Source organism: Haliotis asinina, chromosome 4 (genome assembly GCF_037392515.1).
Source record: "Haliotis asinina isolate JCU_RB_2024 chromosome 4, JCU_Hal_asi_v2, whole genome shotgun sequence".
Taxonomy (NCBI): Eukaryota; Metazoa; Mollusca; class Gastropoda; order Lepetellida; family Haliotidae; genus Haliotis; species Haliotis asinina.
The window spans coordinates 68635537-68660543 of record NC_090283.1 but is presented as its reverse complement, the minus strand read 5'-3'; the positions used below and the strand labels follow the sequence as shown (position 1 = coordinate 68660543).

Genomic DNA, 25007 nt, shown 5'->3' with positions numbered 1-25007 from the left:
TTTTTCATAATGGTAGCTGCAACCCTGCCTTCTATATGAATTTGACGATGAAGAGAGCCGACCAGCTAAAAATTATACATTTAGGTGGTTCGAGTGTTTGGTTTAAGGAGGGTACACACTGAATGAACAGCATCCACAACTGTCACATGTACCTGTGTGGAGGTGGAAGGGGGAATACTCTTGGGTTTTTGTGTAACAGATAATAGTGAAACTTACAGATTTTCAACCAGGTTCTTTCCACTAGACGTTCATATAATTGTCTTTTGTCATGAAAGAAATGCATTATTTGAATCTTTTTATTCTAAGCCACCAGTCCATAAAGGGAACAACAGCTGACACAGCATTCACCAACACCATAACTATTCACTTCAATGGCTGCTAAACAGATCATTCCCGGTTGTGCAGTATGTCAAAAGCCACATATTTATGACACTGAGGGCCCCTTTCTGCTCCCTTGTTTGCATTCAGTCTGTGAAAACTGTCTTAAATATGAAAATGACAAGACACTTCTCTGCAGTTCCTGTCAGGAAACGTTCCCCAAAGCCTCCTTCCCAAGAGATGCTGTAACCAGAAAGAATTCTTTTCACGATTGCACACAATAGCAATGAACTGTTGTGCACCAACAGAGAAGATGGCAGCCAAGCGATGTCGTGGTGTCAAGAGTGTGAAGCATTTCTCTGCAAACATTGTCACGTGGCACACGGGGACATGAAAGCCATACGGAAACACAAGGTTATAGTCTTAAAAGATTTGACAAACTGTCCACAAACTTTAAAATGTATGTCTTACTGTGGCCAGCATGCACAACACCCTCTATGATTCCAGCTGTAATGTTCCTCTTTGTGCCATGTGTATCCTGGCCGAACACACACGCTGCAAGACAGAGGACCTAAACTCAGCCTGGGAAACACGCCGAACCTTCCTTGAAGACAAAGGAATTGTCTTGAGAGCGAAGTTGGGCAGGTTGCAGGAGTGCCGAACACTTCAGGAGGACATTGGTCAAAGATTGAAGCCACAACAAGAAGCTGTTGAAGACGTCATCAGATGCACCTTCCAGACCGAGATGGAGGAATCCACCAAGTTCCTCACGGAGAGAAGTGATCACCAACTAGTTACTCTTCATAACGAAGTCGACAAACTGAAAATGAAACTTGAATATATTCAAAAGTCGACACTTTTTCCAAATCCTGTTGAACATTTTGCAATGAAGGAAGTAATTGACAAACAAATTATAGATGCTTACGAATCCGAACTTTCTCGATTCAACAGTCAGGAATATTCCATCACTTTGTCCAGAGACGGCGGCCTCCATGAGTTGCAGCTACAAATATTTTCTTTCGGAGCATTGATGGCCAGTCATATCAGATCAGGTAAACCCCTGTGCTTCATGCCATTATATATTGTGCATATTTAACCCTTTTAATGAACTTGAAATAATGTGTGTTTGTTTGTTGTTGAATGCCACTCTCTACAATATCCCAGCTGTACGATGACGGTTTGTAAATAATCGAGTCTGGACCAGACAATCCAGTGATCAACAGCATAAGTATCCATGACAGAATCGTGAAAGAGTTCATCTAGTCTGACCACCCGATCCCATTTGTCGCCTCTTAGCACAACCATGGCTTGCTGAAGACCAATTTAACTCAGGTCTCTTGAAATAAGATAAATTGTGTCTGAGCAGTATAAAGTGTACATGTGTAATAGTGTAAGGTTCAGTTGTCAGTATAGTGTTACGGTTAAAAATTTGCCCTTACAAAAGGTATAAGAAATCACCTCAGAACCAGCAAATATATAACAAAATATAACACAGACAAGTCTAAAATATACAATATTTTGTTTTGAACAGAGAGCAAGATACCATAGTTCACAATAGAGGTTTCATGTACAATGCAACGGAGTCAAATCTAAAGTAATGGGTTACAAATACAATATCAGCTTACCAAAGTCTTGGTTTGAAAGTGAGAAACAGTAATACTGAATGTAACACGGTGAGTGGTCAGGCAGCGGTTAAGTAGGTCAAGCGATGACAAAGCGACAGGCAGTTTGATGTACTCCATTTAATCCGTGTGTGTCGTCAACACGATCAGCCTTTATATACACAGTCACTGAGTCTTGAATATTCCACCACATGTGCTACCACAGAATTTTCGCCACTCACGAAAGTAAATAGATCACATACTCAAGCGAAGGTAACTCTAAAGCACTACCTTAAAGCCTACTGCCAAAGTACTAATAGCACTGAACATTTATGATACAAAATGTGACCCATAATAACAACCAGTCAAAACTCTAAACATTGTGACCCAATATTAGATATAACTTAATCAGTGATACAATTTACAGAAAATGCACTCTCGTAACAATAGATACGTGTATAATACGTTGAGAAGAAACGTTATTCTAAGACTGTAGGTTGAAATACCAGAGCTTCATGTAACATTATTAAGCACCTGGTAAAGAATACCATTTTCCACATACATGTGTGTTCCTGTGCCTGGCGCTCAGTTTGCAATCAGTTGAAGTTTAGCCACGGACAGTTACTGGATGGTTGATCATGTGTGAGAGCATTCCTCCTCTGAGTTTCTAGGACTTCAGTCCTGCCCCACAATGAAACACGTGTGATATATCTGATCTCACCCTAGGGAAGTGTGTTTGTTCATAATTACTTCTGTTCACCCAGCACAAAATGTGAAATAAGCTGTGAGATTATTAACAAGCACATTGGGTTATCAGGGGTATTAATAATCAGATTATTTGTGCTTTGAGCAACCACAAAGGATGAAAAATAACAGATGCACTTATTATCATTTTTTACAGATTAAGATGAACATAGAGCAGAGAGGGTTCGGGCGATCCTGGCACAGACAGACTGGTAAAGCTCATCAACTCAGAGCCATTGCCCTCACTACTCGCAGTCGAGGCATCTAATGGGACTTCTCCCAGGAAGCACTGCCTAGTCAAACCCACTGAGGACTTTCCATAGAACATGAAGGCTCCCCAACACTGCAGCCTCCTGCATTTTGCCGAGTGTCAGAAGGGCTGTGAGCACCAACTAGAGAACCTGATCAGGAACAGAACATCTGGAACAGTGAGGAGCCTGACGACTTGGATGCAAGAGAGACATTTCGAAAGCGAGGTCTGCATATCTAGCATGCTTTTCCTGAATCTTGTCAGTCACGTTGCTGTCAAACGGGACAGAAAATTCAATGATATAGAGAAATTCATTAGAAATTCATTCTTCAAAAGTGACTAGGTTAGCTTTGTTGGCTGAAAATCTTCTTGGGCTGTGTATGGGCCTATTCCACAAAAGTTTAAAGCTGTCATTTTCCTTGAACATATTCAGGGTCGTACCATGCATGGACCTCGGGGTCAAAGCCACAAGGTTGTACCTAGAGGAATGGCGTAGAAACAGCTAGCCATGCCATCAAGTCGCGTAAGGTATGCTGTTTGTGCCATCGAAGCGTATCCACTGACCAAGTGTTGAACAGTCTCCGTAAATTCAGTGCAAAATCCACATTTCATGTAGATATTTTATTTTCTTTTAAAATTGCCAGTGAGAAGTGACTGGTCCTGAGCAGCAAAAACGATGCCCTCAGTTTCACATTTACGACCAGCCAACTTCATCCAGGTGAAGGAATTGGTTGGATTGTTATTCCGTACATACTGCATGTACACATGATGTAATGTGTTTTTCCTGCAGGCTCGCCCGTATCTCCGCGGCGTCCAGACGATCGGCGCCTCACAACCTTCTCTGCCCTCCTTCTCCCTCCGCCTCAGATGAGTTAGTTATGCACGAGAAGGCAGAGGAGTTTGACTCTGTCAGAACTTGAGTCAGACCCCATCAGGATTATGCCAGAGGTGAGCGCTACTCGCTCCCGTTCCTTCTCTCCACCTCGACCCCTCCTCAGGAAAAAAAAGAATAGGAGGAAGGAAGGAGAGGCAAATCTTTCTTCAGGATCTGACTCCCGGGTTCTATTCCCCCGTGTTTGTCAGGCCCAAATGCAACTCTGGGAAATGGTAGCTGATTCACGACTTGAAGGAGTTCAACTCATCCTACCTCATGTGGTCGCTAGAGCCCTCAGACTATATGGTGTCCGTCGACCTCCAGGATGCATACCTGCACATCCCCATTCACTTGGCGGACCACAGGTACTTCCCTTTCTTCCTGGGTGGCAGGCACTTTCAATGGAATGTCCTCCCCTTCGGGATTTCTTCCGCTGTTCACTCATGTGACCCAACCCATCGTCCAGTTCCTCCACGAACTCCAGGTACAATTTCTCATGTACCTGGACAATGGGTTCGCTCACAACCATTCACCCTCCGTTTGGGTCAGACCAGATGGCAGGTACCTGGTCGGCAGACCAGAAGGACGGCACATCAATGTGCTGGAGTTGGACGCTGTCCAGCTTGCCATCCTCCACTGGGCTGTTCCCCTCAGGCACCAGATCTTACTCGTCCATTTGGACAGTTTGGTGCTGGACGATCAACAGTCAAGGCTCAACCAGAGTTACACCACTCCTTGACCTGACCCTCTGCCTGTTCAAACTGGTAGACATGCCCCACCTGCGCACCCGCACAGATCACATCCCAGGGGCCAAGAACTTGCTGCCGGACGCTCTCTCCTTCCTATCTGGTCCACCTCAGCTACGTCAGAGGACTCAAGGCCTCGTCCATTAATACCAATCTGGTGGCCATCATAACCGTTGAGGAAGGAAGAGGTCGCTGGTATTGGACTTTTCGGTACCGAGGGAACTGATCAAGTCTTTCCGACAGACGGAGGGTCGGTGAAAGCTGAAGGCGCCTTAGTGTGATCTGGTGGTGGTCCTTGACCACCTTTCTATGAGTCTCCGTAAGAGGCTCCCTTTGTCCGCCTCACAGTCAAAACCTTTAGCGTCCATGGCCTCAGCATTCAGAATATCAGGGCTTCACGCTCTTCATGCAGACCTGCTGAGATTCGAGGCCATGTCCCTGGGCCTAGCCCCAGACTTCGTCTGCAAGAACCAACAGGCGTACGACCTGGGACGTACCTTCCACATCCCTTTCTTAGGGACGTTGCTAGACCCTGCGGAGGAGGGAGGCGAGTATACACCGACCACCCCCGCTCCCTCAGACAGGGCCAGCGGATGCCCTTCCTCCTCCACTCCAAGAGGAGCAAGAGGGAGATTGATAGGAGAGCTCTTGGGATCTACCTTCTGTCTGTTATCATAGAGGTCTACAAGGGTCAGGACAGGCCACTTCCTGCTTGGACTAACCCACATGAGATCAGGGCCGTCTCAGCCACCATGCCTTATCACCGCAACATCATGGCGGGCTGCTTCTGGAAGTCTGGCTTCGTGTTTGCCAACCACTATTTAAGAACCCTCCCCAACGAGAATCTGGCGGGCATTTCCAGACTAGGGCCCCAGGTCTTTGACCAGCAAAGAACCGGGGCTCCTCACCCTTTGAGTCAGTGCGGTGCTGCTCCTCCTTAGGAGACCTACATTTCCCTGCCTCTAAACAGGTTCCAAGCTGGGGACCTGAGCTCCCCACCTTTTTTGTATCAAGTTAAACAAATCTGTTGTTTCCCTCCACTCCTTGAGTTGAGCTGTCTTTTATCGTGTTGGGTTCCCCCCTTGCAGTCCACACCCCCGCCCTAGTGGAGGTGGCTGGGCAACGGTGCGTGTACTACCCGCCCTCTAGTGCGGTGTCGGATGCTTCCACAAGGTCGCTTCCCTCAGTGTTTCTTTGGTTCATCCTTATGTAGAGACGCAGGGGCGAGGTCTCGCGTCCATGCTATCAGCCCTCCTCCCCTGTGCCATTCTGGGCAATGTTGGCTTTCTACCAGGTAAGTATGAAGAATGACATTTAATAAAAAATGTTGCATTTATGTAGCCGTTCACATTGTGGAAACCAGGCCAAAGAAATTACTCTTCCATAAAACAGTTTAATTATCTGTCCAGATGTTTCCTTCTGTTGTTTGTCGTCAGTGTGTAATTTTGTTGGTGGAAGCTTGCTGCGAGACAAATAATAACGTATTGTTCTTGTACTATTTTGTTTATTGCAACATTCAGAAATAATGAACTTGCAACTTATCTTTACCTCGACTTAGACTCCCGGGTAGCTTTGATGGGGTGGAGGTATTTTGTTTTTTGTTGCTTGTTTTGTTGTCAAAGATTATTTTAAAGACTACAGTCACTACCTTTGCCATCCATAAATTATATTTTCACTTATGACCTTGCAGTTCTGAAACACATGTCTTTCACTAATGTATTTGAAAATGTGCACTTTGGTAGTGATGAATGAATTCAGGTTTATTTCCCTGGCTGACTGTTGGTTCTGTCTCTCAGACACTTCAGATGTGCAGTTTCTCTATATTGAAGAGGCTACAGAGGAACAGAAGGCCGAAGCCAGAAAGTACCTGCTGCCAGAGTCTTTTTACCTCTACGAAAACAAACCCCCCTGTCGAGGCTGTATTGGCTGTGAGGACTATGATCCCAGTAAAGTTAACATGTCTAGCAAAGTCAAAGCAAAATGTGAGTTATCTTCATGAAGTTTAGTCTAATGTAGTTCCTTGACAAGCTTTATATAAAGCCATTGTAATGGGAGCTTTTACCGTTTTTGAAACTGAACATATGTGATTATATTTCTTAGTCCTTGGTTTACAATTTTTGAAATTAAGTTAGTATTTATTTGTCATTTACAGCAAACTCTGAGGAGACAAGTCCAGCACCTACAACAGCTTTAGTTAAAGTGTCAAGCAGTGTCAGCAGTAAGTGGATATTGCAAGATAGTATTTATCGTCGCCGTCAGGCAATCAGTACTGCAACAAATTTATTTATTCAACAGTTATGTGCAAACTGTGAGCAAACAAAACTCTCAATGTTCAGTGTTTGTAGAACATATTTCTGTAGCTAATGGGTTTGTATGTTTATGTGTATCTTACATTCAGTGCCTGAAACAGGACAAAAAATGATCTCAAAGAAACAGTTTTAGCTCAAATATCCACTTCAAGTGTGTATGTATATGTAAGCCACCAATTATAAATAAAGATGAAATTCTGCTACATGAATAAGGAAGTCATATCATAATGGTTGTGTCTAATACATTTTGAATCAGTTCTGGAATCTGAAACATTCTGACAGTCGGCGTATCCTTTTTTTAATAAGAAATGATCAAAACATTCATAAAAACCAAATGCATAATTTTCTGTGTGTTGAATTTGCCAAATCTCTGTAGATCATCGATATGTAAATCTCTCTTTCATGCTGCTGCAAACGTCCCAAGCATTTTCTGAAAGTATGGACAACTTGACCTTTGAAAATAGGAGACAATCCCCCTGCACTTGTGTTTGCATATCATTCTATATGATTCTTGGGTTACTGGCAATGTTTCAGAATGATCAAGAGTGATGACATTTGATATTCCGTGCAGAATTTCAAACTCCTGTGTGCATTTGTGTTCATGATCTATAAGGAAGTGAGTTTTTATGGATGGAAACTTTTTATGATATGGAAGGTGTCGTAGTACATCCTAACTCATTCATCCCTAAACACACTTCCTCGTGTGTGTCACTTCTAAATGCCATGCAAAGAACGTCAAGATCTTTGTTCAAGTATATTTGCCTTAAAGTCATATATGGCCCCTTTGGCATCCAGGGGGTTAAGTAACAAATTGACCTGACTAGTTACCTAGATATGTCTTAAACCTATTTGCAACTATTGAACAATCTGTGATTACACGATGCCATTTAGAAAGTGGTCAAATGCAACATATGTCATATTTTGGATTTCACTTTCTTGGTAAAGTACAAATTCTAGTACTTTTTTTCGGTTGAGTCCCATCCGGGATTCGAACCCGCACCCTCAGAGTCAGGCACCTAATCGCCAGCACACAAAGTCAGCCGCTTCGTGGAAGTCGCGGTGGCTGAGCGGGCTAGGCGGCTGACTTTGTGTGCTGGCGATTAGGTGCCTGACTCTGAGGGTGCGGGTTCGAATCCCGGATGGGACTCAACCGAAAAAAGTACTAGAATTTGTACTTTACCAAGAAAGTGAAATCCCAAATATGACATATGTTGTATTGAACAATCTGGCCATTTGATTCATACAGTGTACTGATGTACTTAGAGCAAATATTATCCCCAAATGTAATTCCAGCAGGTAGTCTGTATTAATTCTGAAGGAAACATCTCCAATTGGAATTAACATATTTGTAATTTATGTTCATACAGTTACTTTTTATGATATTAGACAGGAAGAAACTTTATTGTTTCACATTATTGAAAGTAAAGTTGTTGAGGCAGGTACATAAGGATATAGGAGGGTTATATGGGATCAGAATCGGTCTGTTTACAGTCAACTTCTTATTGATTACAAATCCTGTCGAAACTGTTTAAGTTAGAGCAAGAATGTTTGACAAACAAACGTAACTGGTCACAATCTTAAAAGAGTTTTCATGTTGGTGTCTTTGATTTCCCCCGTTTCATACTTTTCAACTTGGTGCACACTGTGTGAAATGGAAACGAGTTAATAAAAATAAAGAAATTACAGATGTTACTTGAATTAAACTTGGCAAGCATATTTTAGGGCTTTCTCTTCCCACAGAGGTTACTCACGTCATATCTTCCCACATACCTCTGTTCTGATACAGCTTTACTTTCCAGTTCTCATAAAATTCTGTGACAGCAAAGAATCACAATTTGATTTGTCTCCCATCTTTCTATCACATCAGAACATTTTACATTGACTTAGTTTTACATTGACTTAGATCCAATGTGGTTGCTGCCATACAGTTAGTCAATCGAACTACGAAGGACAGATTTGGTAATTCAAGTTAAACTGAAAATCGGAAACTCGCAACAGAGAGTGAAGGAATCGATAGACTAAATGTATTTGATGATGTGACAAACAAATCATTTAATGGCTAACTCATCCCATGACTGAGCTCTGTCCAAAAGAAACATTTCTCGCGCAGGGAAAGATGAGCTAGTTTTGAGCAGAAATTACCGAGACTGTGTGAAAGGTCACTTTTGAAACATCGCTGATTGTGCAACCGAATTTGTTTGCAACCGATCATGATTTCTGAAATCACACAATGCCAGTGGGAAGATATGACTTGAATAACCTCTGTGGGAAAAGAATGATTTTAGAGATACCTATCAAGACTAAGTTAAAATATACTGGTGTACATATATTACAGCCCTCCTGTGAATATCGTTTAATGTTTCAGTTGTTTTGGGGGTTTTTTGGGTTTTTTTCTGATGGGATAGAGCAAACAATCTTTTCTTAAGCCTCATAGCACCTTAAATTATGAATAGTTCTTTACTGCTTTATAAACAAACTTTGAATGTGCCCAAGGGTAAAGGATAGTGCTTATGATGTTAATATGACATTGTTTATATTTGGCAAAATCCTTGGACTGATGTAAAGTGTTTGTCTCTATCAGATGAAAACAGACCATTCCAATGGCCAGGAGCAGGTCAGCAGATCTTTGGATCATCTCCAGCTGGCAACAGGACCAATGACGGTGATGATGATGATGAGGTTGTACAGAGTGATGACATTGACTTTAAACCTATCATTGAACTTCCAGAACTAGTTGAAGTCAGAACAGGTGAGGTCTTGGTGGAAATGTAAGTTATTTTCATAGAATGTTTGTTTTTAGTGGGAAATATAATGTGAATGATAATTCATTTTTGTCCTAGTTTGTCTGTGGCATATGTTAACTTTGGGATTACATTTTCTGAATAACGTACAGATTCTAGAACTTCAGTTATACTGAGTCGAACACCTACTCTGAGTCAGGCGCCTAACTGTCGGCACACAAAATCAGCCATCTTACCCACTCAGCCACCAGGGCTTCCACTTCTTAGTTTGTCTTTGTGTCTGATTTGGGTTTTAATGTCCTCACAGGTGAAGAAGGCTGGGAGGTAGTGTACTGCCAGAGGTCGAAGTTGTTCCGATTTGTTCGGGAGTCCAACCAGTGGAAGGAAAGAGCTGTTGGAGACATGAAGATAATCAAACAAGATGGTGAGTCTTGCATCACATTTACTAGCATGCCTTGCCAAATAAATACCATGTTCCTCATTTATGCATGTTTTTCATTCAGGTGTAAACCATTGCAGACAAATATCGAATGCTGATGAGGCGAGATCAAGTACGTAAAGTGGCCTGTAATCATCTGATAGATCCTAATATGGTCCTGTCTCCCATGGCAACATCAGAGACGACCTGGTGCTGGACTGCTCAAGACTATGCTGAGAACGAGGCAAAGATTGAACAGTTTGCCCTCAGGTTCAAGGTCAGTCAACAGAAATAACAGATATGTCAGGGGACTAGCTGTGTTCCGATGCATCTGCGTAGAGCCTCTTTGGTGACTGCTTAATTTTACTTCTGTTATGAAAGGATATCTGTTTAAAGGGTTTGTGATATCATTTATCCTCATGATTTCTCTCTCTCACACACCCTTGAAGGTCAGGGTTAGAATTGATCTTCAGTAACCCATGCGTATCATAAGAGACGACTAACACAAGTAGTTTGCTGGACATTTGGCATCAATTGCTTAGCCTAGTCTATTAACAGGAAATTTTTATGCATGGTTTGAAGACATGAGAGAAAAAATATCCTCTCATAGAGGGCTCCCGGCAGAATATACAATCATGGGTTAGTAAAGGAAGGTTCTACATGTAAATATTTGCCGTACATTCGTTGTTAAAATTAGATGCATCGTATTTCATCACCTCATGTGTGAGTCACGTGTTGCAGACGGAAGAGCTGGCCAAACAGTTCAAGAAGAAGTTTGATGAAGTTCAGGAGTTGGTCAGACAAACAGAAGCTGGTATGTGTCACACTTCAGTCTGTCTGGGTTCAAATGAAAATGGGCACCCGTGGCGAGCCACCTCCTTGTGGTGGGTGTTGGGTGACGCTAAGAGCTCGCCGACACCCCCGTAGTGGACCCGGGGGGATATTTGGTCCACCAACCCGTTTGCCGTGGGTTGCGGCCCTGTGTCGGCGGAGAAAGGGATCCTAGAGGTTGAGGGCAATAGGGGCCTGTAACCGTGTTCCTGTTGCTCAATACACCACTTTGGCCCTAACTTCGCCTAGACGGGTGGTTGAATGGGCCCGGTTGAACCAATCGGCTGGTCATGCCGAGCCCTGAGCACTAAATTTCATTGCTCGATCATTGTTTGGCTTGGTATTAATATCAACACAATATTTAGATATACATATATACATATGCTTTGATACATGTGGGTTTTTTTTAAATTGAGAAAATTTGCCTAGATGCCAGTGTCAGAAGGCGGTGGCTCATGGGCCAATCTGGTAGAATTATTAATTATTAATTTTTCTGCTGGAGTATATCATCCGGGTATCCTTGGTGCTGCAAGTAGGAAACCCACTTGCAATTAGCATTGTCCTTGTGATACTCCGTGGTGGGTGGGGAGCCCGGTTGGTGAATCAAAATAATATTACCGTGGACTACCAAACCCCTATAAAAAGCCCCAAACGTCAGCTGGCCAATGATAATGAACAGAGGTCATCCAACTCAACATACAATTGGCCACGTTTCCTGGTTCTCAATACTGTAGACAAGACACCACTGAAACTAATCCCTTTTGTAATCTCTAAGGGCATATATGGCATTGCAGGTGAGGTGAAGAATATAAAACGTTTGCGTTCGGGAACTTTTCTGAACAGCAGCAAAGGTATCATTAGAGACAGGGATCGTTTGTTGGCCGAAATGTCAGAACTGGACATCGTTTCTGAAATGAAGGATCAGGGAGTCACATATGTCAAGCGATTCACCACCTGCAAAAATAATGATGTCATTCCATCAAATACGTACCTCTTTTCCTTCTCTTCACCAAATCCTCCTAAGTGTGTCAAGGTTGGTTACTGCACTATGTCAGTTGATGTTTACATTCCAAATCCTTTGCGATGTTTCAGATGCCAAAAATATGGTCATGGTGTCAACACGTGCACAAAGCCAATAACATGTGCTCACTGTAGAGAGACTTCACACGTAACTGAAGATTGTGAAAGTACGTTAAAAAAATGCACAAACTGTTCCGGTAATCATTCATCCTTTTCCAAAGACTGTACAGTATGGAAAAAACAAATGGAAATCAACAAAGTTAAATTTACTCAAAATATTAGCTTCGCTGATGCTAAAAAGATTATTGAATCAACAGTACCCAATGTTTCATATCCATCAGTCATTAGGACACCGTCTGAAAGTTTGTCAAGAGTAAATTCGGCAGTCACTAGTTTTTCCATTGAGTGTCAAACCGATTTGACTTGGGTAACAGCTGACACCCCTCACCTTCTTATACCTGAAGAACAGTCTACTCAGACTGCGGAACCATGTATAAACAGTCAGATCCAAGTTCAGGATGAGTCACAGTCATTGCCTCAGTCCACTCAGAAGGCTCGTCCAGAAACAAGTTCAAAGAAAACAGTTAAAAATATAGTCAAGACTAGGGCAGAAACAGTGAAAGAAGGTGTCAGAGCTTCAAAGGGTTCGGAGAACCATCTTCAATTATTTAACAAATATGGTTCATTGGAGGACATGGATGTGTCAGAAAACATCCATCCCAGGGCACATAGCTTGTCGCCCTAAAAAAAAGCAAGGGGTAGCTCCCCTATCCATCCACCTAAAAGATAGGTCATTTAACTAATATCGTACAGTGGAATTGTAGAGGTCTAAGAACTTATTTCAATGAACTACAGCTTTTAGTCCAGGATCTCACACCATTCGCATTCTGTTTGAATGAAACACATCTGAAACAGACAGATAATTTTAACTTACGCCAGTTTAACGCCTATCATTCTCTTTCCCCTCCGGGTGATAGGGCCACTGGAGGTTCTACTATTCTTATACGGCAACATGTTATTCATAGCCCTGTTATACTAAACACTAATCTCCAGGCTGTTGCAGTGCGACTAACTCTGGGTGTAGCATTTACACTATGTTCTCTGTATATTCCGCCTTCTTCAACACTTCAACATACTGACCTTCAATCACTCTATGACCAACTCCCAAAACCATGTGTTATTATGGGTGACCTAAACGGTCACAACCCACTCTGGGGCAGTACTAACACTAACACTAAAGGCAAAATAATTGAAGATTTCATTTCAAATAATGACCTGTGCATATTTAATGATGATTCAAGCACCTATCTGCATCCTGCAACTGGTACTTATTCTTCTCTGGATTTATCTCTTGACGATTCTAACCTCCTCAATGAATTTGGTCAGTTGGTCAAATTGGTCAGTTCATAATGACCTTTGTGGAAGTGACCACTTCCCAACTTCCTCTCAGAAATTACTCCATCCGATTCTCGAACGTTTACAAGATGGAACTTTTCGAAGGCTAACTGGTCTTTATATCAAACTATGTGTTAATCAAAACTGCGACCTGAATGTTTCAGTGATATAACTGATCCAATTCAAACTTTTTCTGACATTCTAAATAAAATAGCTGATGAGTGTATACCAAAGTCCTCTACGACTCCACATGTACGAAAACCGTGGTTCAATGCAGATTGTAGACAGGCCAGAAAAGCGAGGAAAAAGGCAGAACATTATTTTCGCCATCATCCAACTGTCCATAACCTAGACAAATTCAAAATACTGAATGCAAAGGCGCGTCGTACCTTTAAACAAAACAAACGACAATCGTGGAGAAATAATGCCTCCAAACTTAATTCACGCATGCCAGTGTCCAAAGTATGGAACATGGTTCAAAGAATTAAAGGAAAAGGTTCAAAATCTGCCGTACGCCATCTCAAAGATGGTGATAATTTAATTACTGACAAATGTCAAATTGCAAATAAAATTGGCGAAACTCTTGCCCAAAATTCTTCATCATCAAATTATGTCCCTGAGTTTCAGAGATATCAGAAACAACAGGAGAAGACAAGCATTCATTTTGAATCGGATAACGGTGAAGACTATAATGAAATGTTTTCATTACATGAGCTATATACTGCTCTTGAACAAGCTCATGACACAGCAGCGGGTGATGACAATATCCACTATCAGCTGCTGAAACATTTGCCTGAACCATGTCTGGTCACACTTTTAGATATCTTTGACAAAACATGGACATCTGGAAACACTTTCCTCCTTCTTGGCGTAATGCCATTGTAATCCCTATACCCAAAGCTGGTAAGGATCATACTGATCCTTCCAATTATAGACCGATCTCTTTAACCAGCTGTGTCTGCAAAACCATGGAACGAATGGTAAATAACAGATTAATTTGGTATCTGGAAACCAATAACCTCATTACAAATATTCAGTGTGGTTTTCGGAAGACTAGAAGTACCATTGGTCATTTGGTACGTTTAGAATCCTTTGTCAAAAATGCTATAGTAAATAAACAACATGCTGTATCGATATTCTTTGATCTCGAGAAAGCGTATGATACCACCTGGAAGCATGGCATTTTCAAGGATTTGCATGATTTGGGGTTGAGAGGTCGTTTACCTCATTTTATATCACAGTTTTTAAAAGACAGACAGTTTCAAGTCCGAGTGGGTTCAACCCTGTCTGACCATTATAATCAGGATCAGGGCGTTCCACAAGGCAGTATATTGTCTGTCACATTATTTAGTATTAAGATAAACAGTTTATCCAAGGTTTTAAACGATTCCATTGATGGATCACTTTTTGTGGATGATTTTAATATTTAAAAAAAAATGCGTAAAAATATGCGTACTATTGAAAGACAATTGCAGTTGTGTTTAAACAAAATAAATAAATGGTGTCTTGAAAACGGCTTTAAATTTTCTCAGTCTAAAACTAATTGTATACACTTTTGTAGAAAATATAAGCCACATAAGGACCCTGAACTATATTTAAATGGCACTCCCATCAAAGTTGTAAAGGAGGCCAAGTTCTTGGGACTTATTTTCGATTCTCATTTAACCTTCTTACCGCACATTAAATCCTTTAAAGCTAAATGCCTGAAGGCACTTGATTTGTTGAAAGCTGTTTCCAACTCAAAGTGGGGAGGGGATCAAACTACCCTCTTGCACTTACATCGATCACTCGTCCGTTCAAAACTTGATTATGGCTCCATCGTATATGGACCTTCTTGATTCCATCCACCACCAAGGTCTAAGACTTTGTGTTGGGTTCTTTAAAACCTCCCCTGTTGATAGTCTCTACGTTGAGGCCGATGAACCATCTCTTACACAACGTCGTATAAAACTGTCTTTACAATACATTACTAAAATTATATTCTAATGAATCTAACCCTGCCCATAACTGTGTTTTCAATCCGCTTTATGAGGATTTGTATAACAAAAAGTCTTCTCTTGTCCCGCCTCTAGGGCACAGAATTAAACCCCTTCTTTCTTCTGCCGGCATTGAGCTGGAAAGTGTATCGCCTTCCCGTCTTCTTTCTTCTCCTCCTTGGCAACTGGTAAGACCACAAGTCGACCTAACATTAACTTCATTTAAAAAATCAGAAACGAATGATTTACAATATAAACAAGAATATAATCAATTAAAAAACTAAATATAGCAATCATAAACCCTTATTTACAGATGGTTCCAAGGACGGTGGTGCAGTAGCTTGTGCCACTGTCATTGGATCGAGAACAATATCTTCTAGATTACCAGATAAGAGTTCTATTTTTACAGCTGAAGCTAACGCCATATTAACAGCTCTTAAATATATTCAAAGACACCCTAAACGTAAACAATATATAATTTATTCAGACTCTCTTTCTTGTCTTCAGGCTATTAAAAATATTTCTTGTAAACATCCACTTTTAATAGAAATTATTGAATGGTATAATGGTCTTCCTACTGGCCAATACGACATCGTCTTCTGTTGGTTACCCAGCCATGTTGGTGTCTCTGGTAACACTTTGCTGACCTTGCTGCTAAGGCAGCGCTAAACAAATCTGTGACCCCATTTCATATTCCCTATACTGATTATAAAGCTGCCATTAGATTTTACATCCGTGATCTGATGCAGAAGAAGTGGGACACCCAAGTAGGTATTAATAAATTACATGAGATAAAACCGTATGTTGGTTACACCTACTTGGGTTGTCGGTCCAGATTTGAAGAGGTCATTATACGACGATGTCGTATTGGCCACACCAGCTATACGCATGAAGATCTTTTGAAAGGTGAGGATTCTCCGTTTTGCATCCCTTGTGATGAAATAATCACGGTCAAGCATGTCTTTCTTGCTTGACTGTGTTGAATATTCCATCACAAGGGACAATTATTTCAAATCAAGAACTATGAAGGACCTTTTTAGTAACGTAAGTTCTCATTTAATTATTGCATTTTTAAAAGAATTGAATTTATTGACTGACATGTAAATAAATAAGTATTTTATGATTGGCAGATGAATTAGTAACTGAGATTGTTAGTGGCTGTATCCTCGAGGGGGGTTGAAGTACGGTAAAATTATTGTCCTCCTGAGAGGGTACGTAAGTCCCAAAACATTTAAAGTCAAATTTTGTCTTCCATCTTTTTAACCGTAGTATTTCTGTTATTTCAATTTGTGGCTAATCTTGCATCCAATCACCCGCAGCTGAAGGGATGGTGTAAATCCAGCTAGGGACCATGCAGGTAGCAGAAGCACTGTAAGTCCCCATGGCCTCTAGTATGGTGACCTACCTTCAGTTGTTGGTGATCTATAGCCTGTTTTTACATTGTACTCTCCGAATAATGATATTGGTTTTAACTTTTCAAGCTAGTTTTAATTCTTATTGTGATACTCTAGCTGTTTTACTGTCCTTCGTTGACAGGTTTTTACCATATGCATAAATTCCTTTTTTCAAGAATGTTCTCGTCACGATATGGCTGCAATATTGCCGATGTGACGTTAAATATTAACTCACTCACTCACTCAAATGAAAATGATAGATGATTAACTAACTAGAAATAGGGGTGCACCGACAGTAGGGGCTGTGTTGTCTGCGCTGCTCCACCATACGTGTGTCACCCCTCGCTGTGAAGAGTGAAAATGAAACAATTTTACATCATAGTTTGTTAACTATTTTCATGATTGATCATAAAAGTCAGATTTCAGATCCTGCTGGGTACGGAGGTTTAAGGACCATCTACCTTATTTATGTTTTGTGCACTTATCCCTATTTTGAGTTATTTAATCATTCATTGTTATCATTTACACCCAAACTGACTGTGCCTGTTTCCCCAGTGAACCAAAGTAGATAAGTCTAAACCCATTAATAACATCATACAGAATAGTGTTTCTCTTAGCCAGACAACTGATAATAGCTTATATGTCATTTAATTTTAGTAGATTCTTAGATAGGTTAAAATTTTTGCTCCTCTCAGCTCATTTATCTCCTGAAAGAGATACTGATGTTGTATTTCCAGCACACCCAGCTAAGAATGCCAACAACTCGGCAGCTGAGCCCAAAACACAGGGCGTGTCTGTGACAGGAGAAAAGGATGAAGACGATGACGACGATGATGATGATGATGATGATTCTGAGGAAGAGTGCATCGGGATTATGTCTGGGATAGTGTTGCATTTGAGAAAGTGTTGTTGACTAAGCACACTATTATGCCAATGGACAGATGTTAATGAGAACCATGTCATCTTGAACCTGGGGTGTCACTTAGACATGTCAGTACATTCAGGATAATACCTCAGGATTTACAGTAACAGTCCAGAGTCTTGTGTATCTTTTGGGAGGGGGGATTATGTCCGGGATATTGTTGCATTTGTGACAAGTGTTGTTGACAGATGTTAATGAGAACATTATCAAGGACACTAATGCTAGGTCCATTAAATGTGACAGAAACCAGTGATTTTGTGCTCTGGTTGCTTTTTGTTTCTAGGTTTATCAGCACCATACCACAGCTTTAGGTTTTCACCTTTCAGTGAAATTCCAAAAGCACATCAATTCTGACTTTTGATCCACATTGATCGGAATTGGTGTCCTTAGACTGAAAATACTGTTTAATTAACCAACTAAATGTACCCTGCTCCTAAATGACGGAAAACCAAGTTCTATAGATAGTCAAATTCTTTATTGCAATCCGTGTGATTTTTCCGCGTAGGTACTAACACCATGATCAAGCACACATCCATAAATTCACTGATACATGGATGAATACCTTGTACTTGGAGTTTGATTGAGAACGATCTTCTTTCTAGAAACTTGGAATGGGCAAACTGAAGATCCTCTACAATGAGGATTTGAATGGAAACCAGATTGACATGGACACGGATGACAAAGTCAAAATCTGCAACCATGTCATTTGCCGGGAACACTCAGTAAGACTGTAAGTGAGATGAATTTACTTCACCTTAAAAAAATATTACTTGCCATGAAAACATCTGTATGCATGCGTGAGAATGTGTTTGTGCATGCCCTTGACAGGACTTACTAATGTTTGAAATTAAGTGAAAAATGCCATGTCAAGGCAAAGAGCCCTTCTCATCGTTTGCTCGTTCCAGTGATACATAGGATGCTGCAGATGGAGGAGGTTATATTTAATACTGAAATTTCATTTCCCATGACTTGAAAGTAATGTTACCAAATGCCGCAGTTGAATGATGTCTTGTTGATATTATTTGTCTAATTACATTTTGGACTCTTTTGAATGTTTTCATAAAAGAACATCAGTCTCTATTCACCCCTGCATCCCAGGTTTACATGATCCACATTTCGGGAAACTCAGTTTATGTGTATCGATTGTGAAATGCCTGTCTGAAAAAATAAGGGCAAATTCTTTGATTAACATAAGCTTATGACAATCAGGTTAACAAGGCCTTTTGCAGTGTGTTAATACACACCTGTACCACAGATGCCTACCCATATGATTTTATCATATTCGTGACGAAAAGGTAACACAAAATATTCGATTTCGATTGCAGTGAAAATTTCACTAATTTTTCAAAAGTTACATACAATAAAACTACCAATTAGCATACGTGCCTTTAACTATAGATTTGAACCACATTTTATTCAATATCAAGCAATATTTGCATACTCACTACAGATTCAGGTGAGTATAAACAAGTTCTTACAATATCTACATAATATGAAGATAATTTGGAAAAGTTAATGCTAATTTTGGCCCAAACAAATACTAATTTTTGTATCCGTTTTTGGCGAAAATACTAACTGGGCTAAATTACGGTTGGCATCTCTGCTGTACTAGTGGCCGTGGATTGTTGTCGCTTGTCACTGATATTGCAAACTTGATGTCATCCCTCTGTGATTGTTCATGCATTCAGAGAGAGCATGTATGTGGAGTGCCCAAGACTTCTCCACAGACGAGCCAGTCAGAAGGAACTTCAAGGCATCTTTCAGCTCAGTAGCTGCTGCAGAAGAGTTTGCTAAATCTTTTATGGAGGTAAGACATGATTGATTGGGGGCTGGCTGGAGGAGGGGTGGGATTAAAATTCACTCTGTCCATCCATGCAGATTTATCTCTTCCAGAAGTTTAAAACCGGTGTGGGTGTGCTTTTATCGGAGAACTGAACAACTGTTCAGTATTTCCTTATCAACTTGACACAAAGATGTGTCTGGTGGTGAACTGGTAATTTTTGCTAGTTTTGCATTTCTGAATAAAATGTATATTGTGTTTCCATGGCAAAACGTTTGACTTCAAAATTGCTGAACCTGAACAGAACTTTAAAAACTTTCAGTACTCTCCTTCCATTTTGCAATATAGTCACTGACTTGGTTGACACATATCATTGTAATCCAGTTGTGTAGACTGATACTCATGCTGTTGACCATTGGATTATTTGTTCCAGATTCTATTATCTGCATACTGCTGCCATATAGCTGTAATATTGCTGAGTGTGGTATAAAAATACACTCCCTTATTCACCCACTCACTCAACAAAACATTTGACAGAGTTAGTACTAACTGACATATAAAGAGTAATTTGCCATTGTGGGCAATATTGCTCTCTTTGTCTTCTTCTTCTTGTCATACATCTGTCATGCATCATCCACACCTGTAAATGTCCGGGTTAGAATATTGGCCTTCAGCAATCCATGCTTGCTAGCTATAAGAAGAGGGTCACTAACTGGATCAGGTGGTCAAGCTCACTGACTGGGTTCACACGTCATCGTATCCCACTTGCATAGAGAAATGCTCGTGCTGTTGATCACTGAATTGTCTGGTCCAGAATCTCGATAATTTACAGACTTATGTTATATGGCTGTAATATTGCCGATTGCTGTGGTAAACAAGAAATCAACCATTTTACACATCACTTAACATTTTGACTTTCATTTGACTGACACATTCTCAGAAAAGGCTTTTATTTGGTCAGTCAGTTCCTCTAAAATTGACAGACTAAGGAAGTCAAACTCTGGAACGTGTATCCTTTGTGTATAATATACACTGGCCCAAAAAAAGAAACGCATAGGTGAAAATCCAATGTTATGAGAGATGATTTATTAACTTAAATTGCACAAGAAGTAATGGAACTTGAGCAATGATAATTCACACGGGTATTAACAAATGTGTGTCAAGACATATACAATCATTCACAGTGGTATTAAGCGTCTCTATTTTCCATGGCATAGTGAGAAAGTCAGTATCTGGTGTGACCACCACGGGCATCAATCACTGCTCTGCATCGCCTGGGCATTGACTGTATAAGACGTCGTATCCGCCTTTGTGGGATTCTTCTCCACTCATCTCGCAACGCATTCCCCAACTGTAGACGTGTCTGTGGCTGCGGCTGTCGACGTCGTAACCGTTTACCCAATTGGTCCCATAAATGTTCAATTGGGTTCAAATCCGGCGATTTTGAGGGCCATGGAAGAACTGTAATGTTGTTGTTGGCAAGGAAATCCGTGGTAATGCGTGCTGTGTGCGGTCTTGCATTGTCGTGCTGGAAAATTTCCCTTCTAGCGTCAATTGTAGGAACAACATGACGGTTCAGAATTTCATCCCGGTAGCGTACAGCATTGAGATTCCCTTGCGCATGCACCAACTGTGTCCTGCCGTTCATAGATATGCCTCCCCACATCATTACACCTCCACCACCGTGTCTGTTGACCTCACGAACGCACTGTCGAGCATATCTCTCATTTCGACGTCTGTAAACACGCATCCTTCCATCATGTCTGTACAGCAGAAAACGTGACTCATCGCTGAACCAGATCCTCCTCCAATTCAAGAGGTTCCATGCCCGAACGTTCCTGCACCACTGAAGACGTGCACGACGGTGATGGGGATGCAGAACAGGTCCTGCATGAGGTCGCATAGGTCGAATTCCATGCTCTCTTAGGCGATTCCTGATGGTTTGTGGAGAGACTCTACGCAGCCCAGGAACGTGATCAGCGGTATATGTAGCAGTGACGGCCCGATTACGCAGATGAAGCACCCGGATGTAGCGGTCTTGTGCTGGAGTTGTCACCCTTGGTCTCCCACTCCTTGGACGGTCTCTGGTCGAGTTGTGTTGCGTGTATCGTTGCCAGAGACGGGAAATCGTGCTCTGCCTCACATTCAGACGTCTGGCAACTGATGACTGACTTTCCCCAGCTTCCAGACGTCCAATGGCTCTAATTCTGTTTTCTTCATTTAACCTTGGCATTTTTCGCGTCGCATAGAAAGAAATTCGAAGAATGAATCGCAACAGGACCTGTCCCCTTTTATAGCCATCATAATCAAGATTGAGATCCTGCATTTGCACGTGCATAATGCTTTCAGATTTTCCCACGTGCAGATTATACAAAGCGTTTTCAAGGTGCTGTGGTGTGGCGAATAATCACCAGAGGTTGTGTTTGTTTGTCTGTTTTGGTTGTATTGACTATAAAAACACTTAATATTTACATTAATTGTCATTCCATTCCATATTTTCCGAAAAAATCTACTTTAAAAATGAGATTTCAGCTATGCGTTTCTTTTTTGGGTCAGTGTATTATTGTTTTTTAAAGTCATTACTGTTAGTTTCTGTTTATCACGTATTATGCAGTAAAATATTAAATATTGCTTCTGTCCATTTAGTATCTCTTTTTTAATGCTTTCAGGTATTAAATTATTCAAGATAAAATTGCAATGTGCATATATTTAACAGGCAAATTTGACCCAAAATCATTGTTTATATGACATATATTGTTTACCATTGGCGTTATTTCTTGTTATTGCGACATGTATATATTACTGACATTGGACATTCATCATGACTTGTTTACTCTTCCTTCCACTGTGTCTCGGTGCGGTATTCATATAAGCTTATGTCTGTGTACCAATCTGGTTCTTTTTCAGAGGAAATATATATGTTTAAACCATATCACGTTAACTATGGATTTTAATGCAGATAAAGTTAATGCATGGTTGTATTTCAAGTGAAGTGGGTGTCGGTGTTGTGAACAACTGACAAAGTTTGTTGTTTTTGATGATTTTAGGGTGTGAGCTTGGCCCGAGATTCTGAGTTGTCTGAGCAGATTTCCAATGAAATGGATACCCCTGTTATATTTTTTCATGGCGATGCTACAGGAGGTGAGTTTAAATTAAAACTATTATAAGCTGTTGGTCAAAATGTGTGCAATAACATGTGCGATCTAACCATGTTGCTTCAAAAGTCTTTTATTAGTTTATCAAGATGAGTACTAAGACATGTTGGTCAATTTTGTAAGAGTGAACATGAACCAACATTTCCTCAAGGACGTACACTCACTGATTTACATAGTCATATGTGTCATAACAATGTATGGTATGGATTTACAGTCTCTTTACAACACAGTGAATCTGGGCTACTGTGCAAAAAAATTAACAGGAATCGGAGTGTTTTCCTACCAAATGCCTGGTGCATAGAAAATAAGCTTCCAATTCACTGTACCATGGTTGCTGCTTGTCACTTTACACGCATTGATGTCTGACTTCCAATCACTGTTTTCATGCCAGTCTCTAATATCTCTGTACCAATCTGTTGCATAAACATACCACAAAATCCTTAATCTCTTTGAATACTGCACATTGCGTAATCTCCTTGATCTTTGTTACATCTTAATTCCATCTCACTGACCTCCTGTACGTACTGTATATTTTGCTTGTAAATCTTGCTCGTCATTCACCTGATGACGGGGAAGAATTACCCCAGAAACGTTGTGTTGTAAATAGTAAAGAAGTTGTTAATCCACGCCATACATTGTTATGTTACCATCCAGCTACAAAATGCCCATCAAGCATCTGATACTCAGACGTGTGTTTATTGACCTCTAGCTGTGTTTGAAGGAAGAATCATGGGTTTGAACTCCAGAAACAGATGTTCACTGAGCAAGCACCTTTGACTCAGGAGCTGTCTAACTTGAACAGGCATTGCATGTCTTGCATTTCTCACCTTGAACTAAAACTGCTTAGCTTGAACTTACTCTGCATGTCTTGAACGTCCACTGGGGGTTGTGTTTTGTCAGTGTAGTGCTGAGCTAGATCCTAACATACATTGGTGAGTGGGTGGAGAGATTGACGTGGATATCAAGGTAATATCTTTGCCACAGATACTAAAATAAACGTAACAAATCATATCCATGGATGAATGTTTGATCAGTGTCAAACATGAAGACACTTGAAGACTGTAAATTCTGCATTCTTTTCAACCTCTCTGTCTGTGGCTGTCATGATTGAATAACACTGTTATAACTGAGCTTCTGTAGTGGCTAGTAGCCATTCCTATATATTACCTTTCACCTGTAATCAGGGGGTATGGGAACCCATGTAAAGAAGCATACTTCTGTCTCCTTAAGATGCTGCTTCAACCCTTACTCTCATGCTTGCTTTGTGTGATGTCATATCCCTGCTTCTTGTGTTTCAGTGGGACGGAAGTTCATGCTCCAGTTGTTCAATATGTTTGTGTACCTCGCATTAGCTGTCACTAGCCCTAGTACTGTTTCTGGACTTTAATTAAATTGGTTCTCCTAATTTGAATTCATACTTATCCCCTATTCCTGCGCAACGACCAGGTCAATCCCGAATCCTTGTTTGTCAATCCGAAGCAAGCTCTGCAACCTCAGTGGGTGGCAGTAGCCAATGTGAGACGAGGATGCAGCCAGGTTATAATGAGGGCAGCCAATCAACAGCCTCGTCACAAACAGGGGAGGGTGTGTCAGCCAGTGATGCTACCTTAGTTGTTTCATGTTCTCCTGAGCTGTCTGCTCTCTTAAGTTCATTCTTAGGAGAAGGTAATTAAATGTGTTTGAAAGGGACATTCTATGAAATGTCTTTCTATTCCATCAAGTGCTGAACGATAAGCGTTGGAAGGTTTGTGGCATGTATGCAGTGATATATATGTAACTATAGGTATTTTGTTTCCTTCTTTGAGTGACACTTAAGAAATCCTTGCTTTTGGTATTGTTTCCTGAATGTCAGCTCTTGATACCATGTACCGGTATGCTAACAATACAATCTATGATAGCCATAAGATAAAAAATAAGAGTTTTAATTGTTTTTTTTCTGTTGCAAATAAATATTTTATCAAAAGATATTTTTGTCTGTTGCATATAATACTGAATATCTATTTAAACACAGTATTTACTCTGATACCATCCACGATAGCCATAAGATAAGAATTTACAGTTTTAATGCAATTGATTTTTCTGTTGCAAATAAATATTTTATTAAAAGATTTTTTTCTCTTTTGGATGTATTACTGGATCTACAGTATTTACTCAGATTTGTTAAGTAATAATTGTTTTAATGTTTTCAGATCAGTAAAGATGAAGAAAAAGAAGAAAAAGGCAGATTGAAATATATGTTTGCTAAACAGATTCCTAATTCTGGACTACAGATGAAAGTTGGTGTGGGGAAGGTTTTGAACTTGAACGTGCTTTGCCCTTACTGCACATGATAAAGGTTATTTACATCTTTCGGTGTTAACACATCAGAGTCTCAAATTTGAAAGATTACATTGGAAAGATGCATGATGTAACATAGATTCGTTTGTCATCTATTCATAGATCTAGAGGTTCGTTCATTGTCCTTAAAAGATACATAGTGCTAATTCAATAATGGTAGATCTAATTAATTTTCTGACACATAGAAGTAGTTATT

The 25007-nt window shown here is 40.6% G+C and overlaps 2 protein-coding genes and 1 long non-coding RNA gene across 3 annotated transcripts in view; all 3 read left to right on the top strand.

Moving 5' to 3' along the window:
• The window catches only part of LOC137282673 (uncharacterized), a 34113-nt gene extending 27368 nt beyond the window's left edge, over nt 1-6745 (top strand). Inside the window, exon 2 of the transcript XR_010956833.1 lies at nt 6686-6745. The gene's annotated coding sequence lies outside the window, so the exon portion shown is untranslated. The remainder of the gene's footprint in view (nt 1-6685) is intronic.
• Nucleotides 6746-9072: 2327 nt separating this feature from the next.
• On the top strand, nt 9073-18273 carry LOC137281121 (ran-specific GTPase-activating protein-like). The gene is made up of 7 exons (XM_067812250.1): nt 9073-9106; nt 9424-9591; nt 9891-10007; nt 10103-10278; nt 10743-10815; nt 17355-17503; nt 18142-18273. The coding sequence occupies exons 1-7, from the start codon at nt 9073-9075 to the stop codon at nt 18271-18273; spliced, it is 849 nt and encodes a 282-aa protein (XP_067668351.1).
• Nucleotides 18274-19233: 960 nt separating this feature from the next.
• LOC137282672 (uncharacterized) lies at nt 19234-24127 on the top strand. Its single transcript, XR_010956830.1, has 3 exons — nt 19234-19346; nt 22367-22460; nt 23921-24127. It is a non-coding gene; the product is annotated as an uncharacterized lncRNA (long non-coding RNA).
• The last annotated feature ends 880 nt before the right edge of the window (nt 24128-25007 follow it).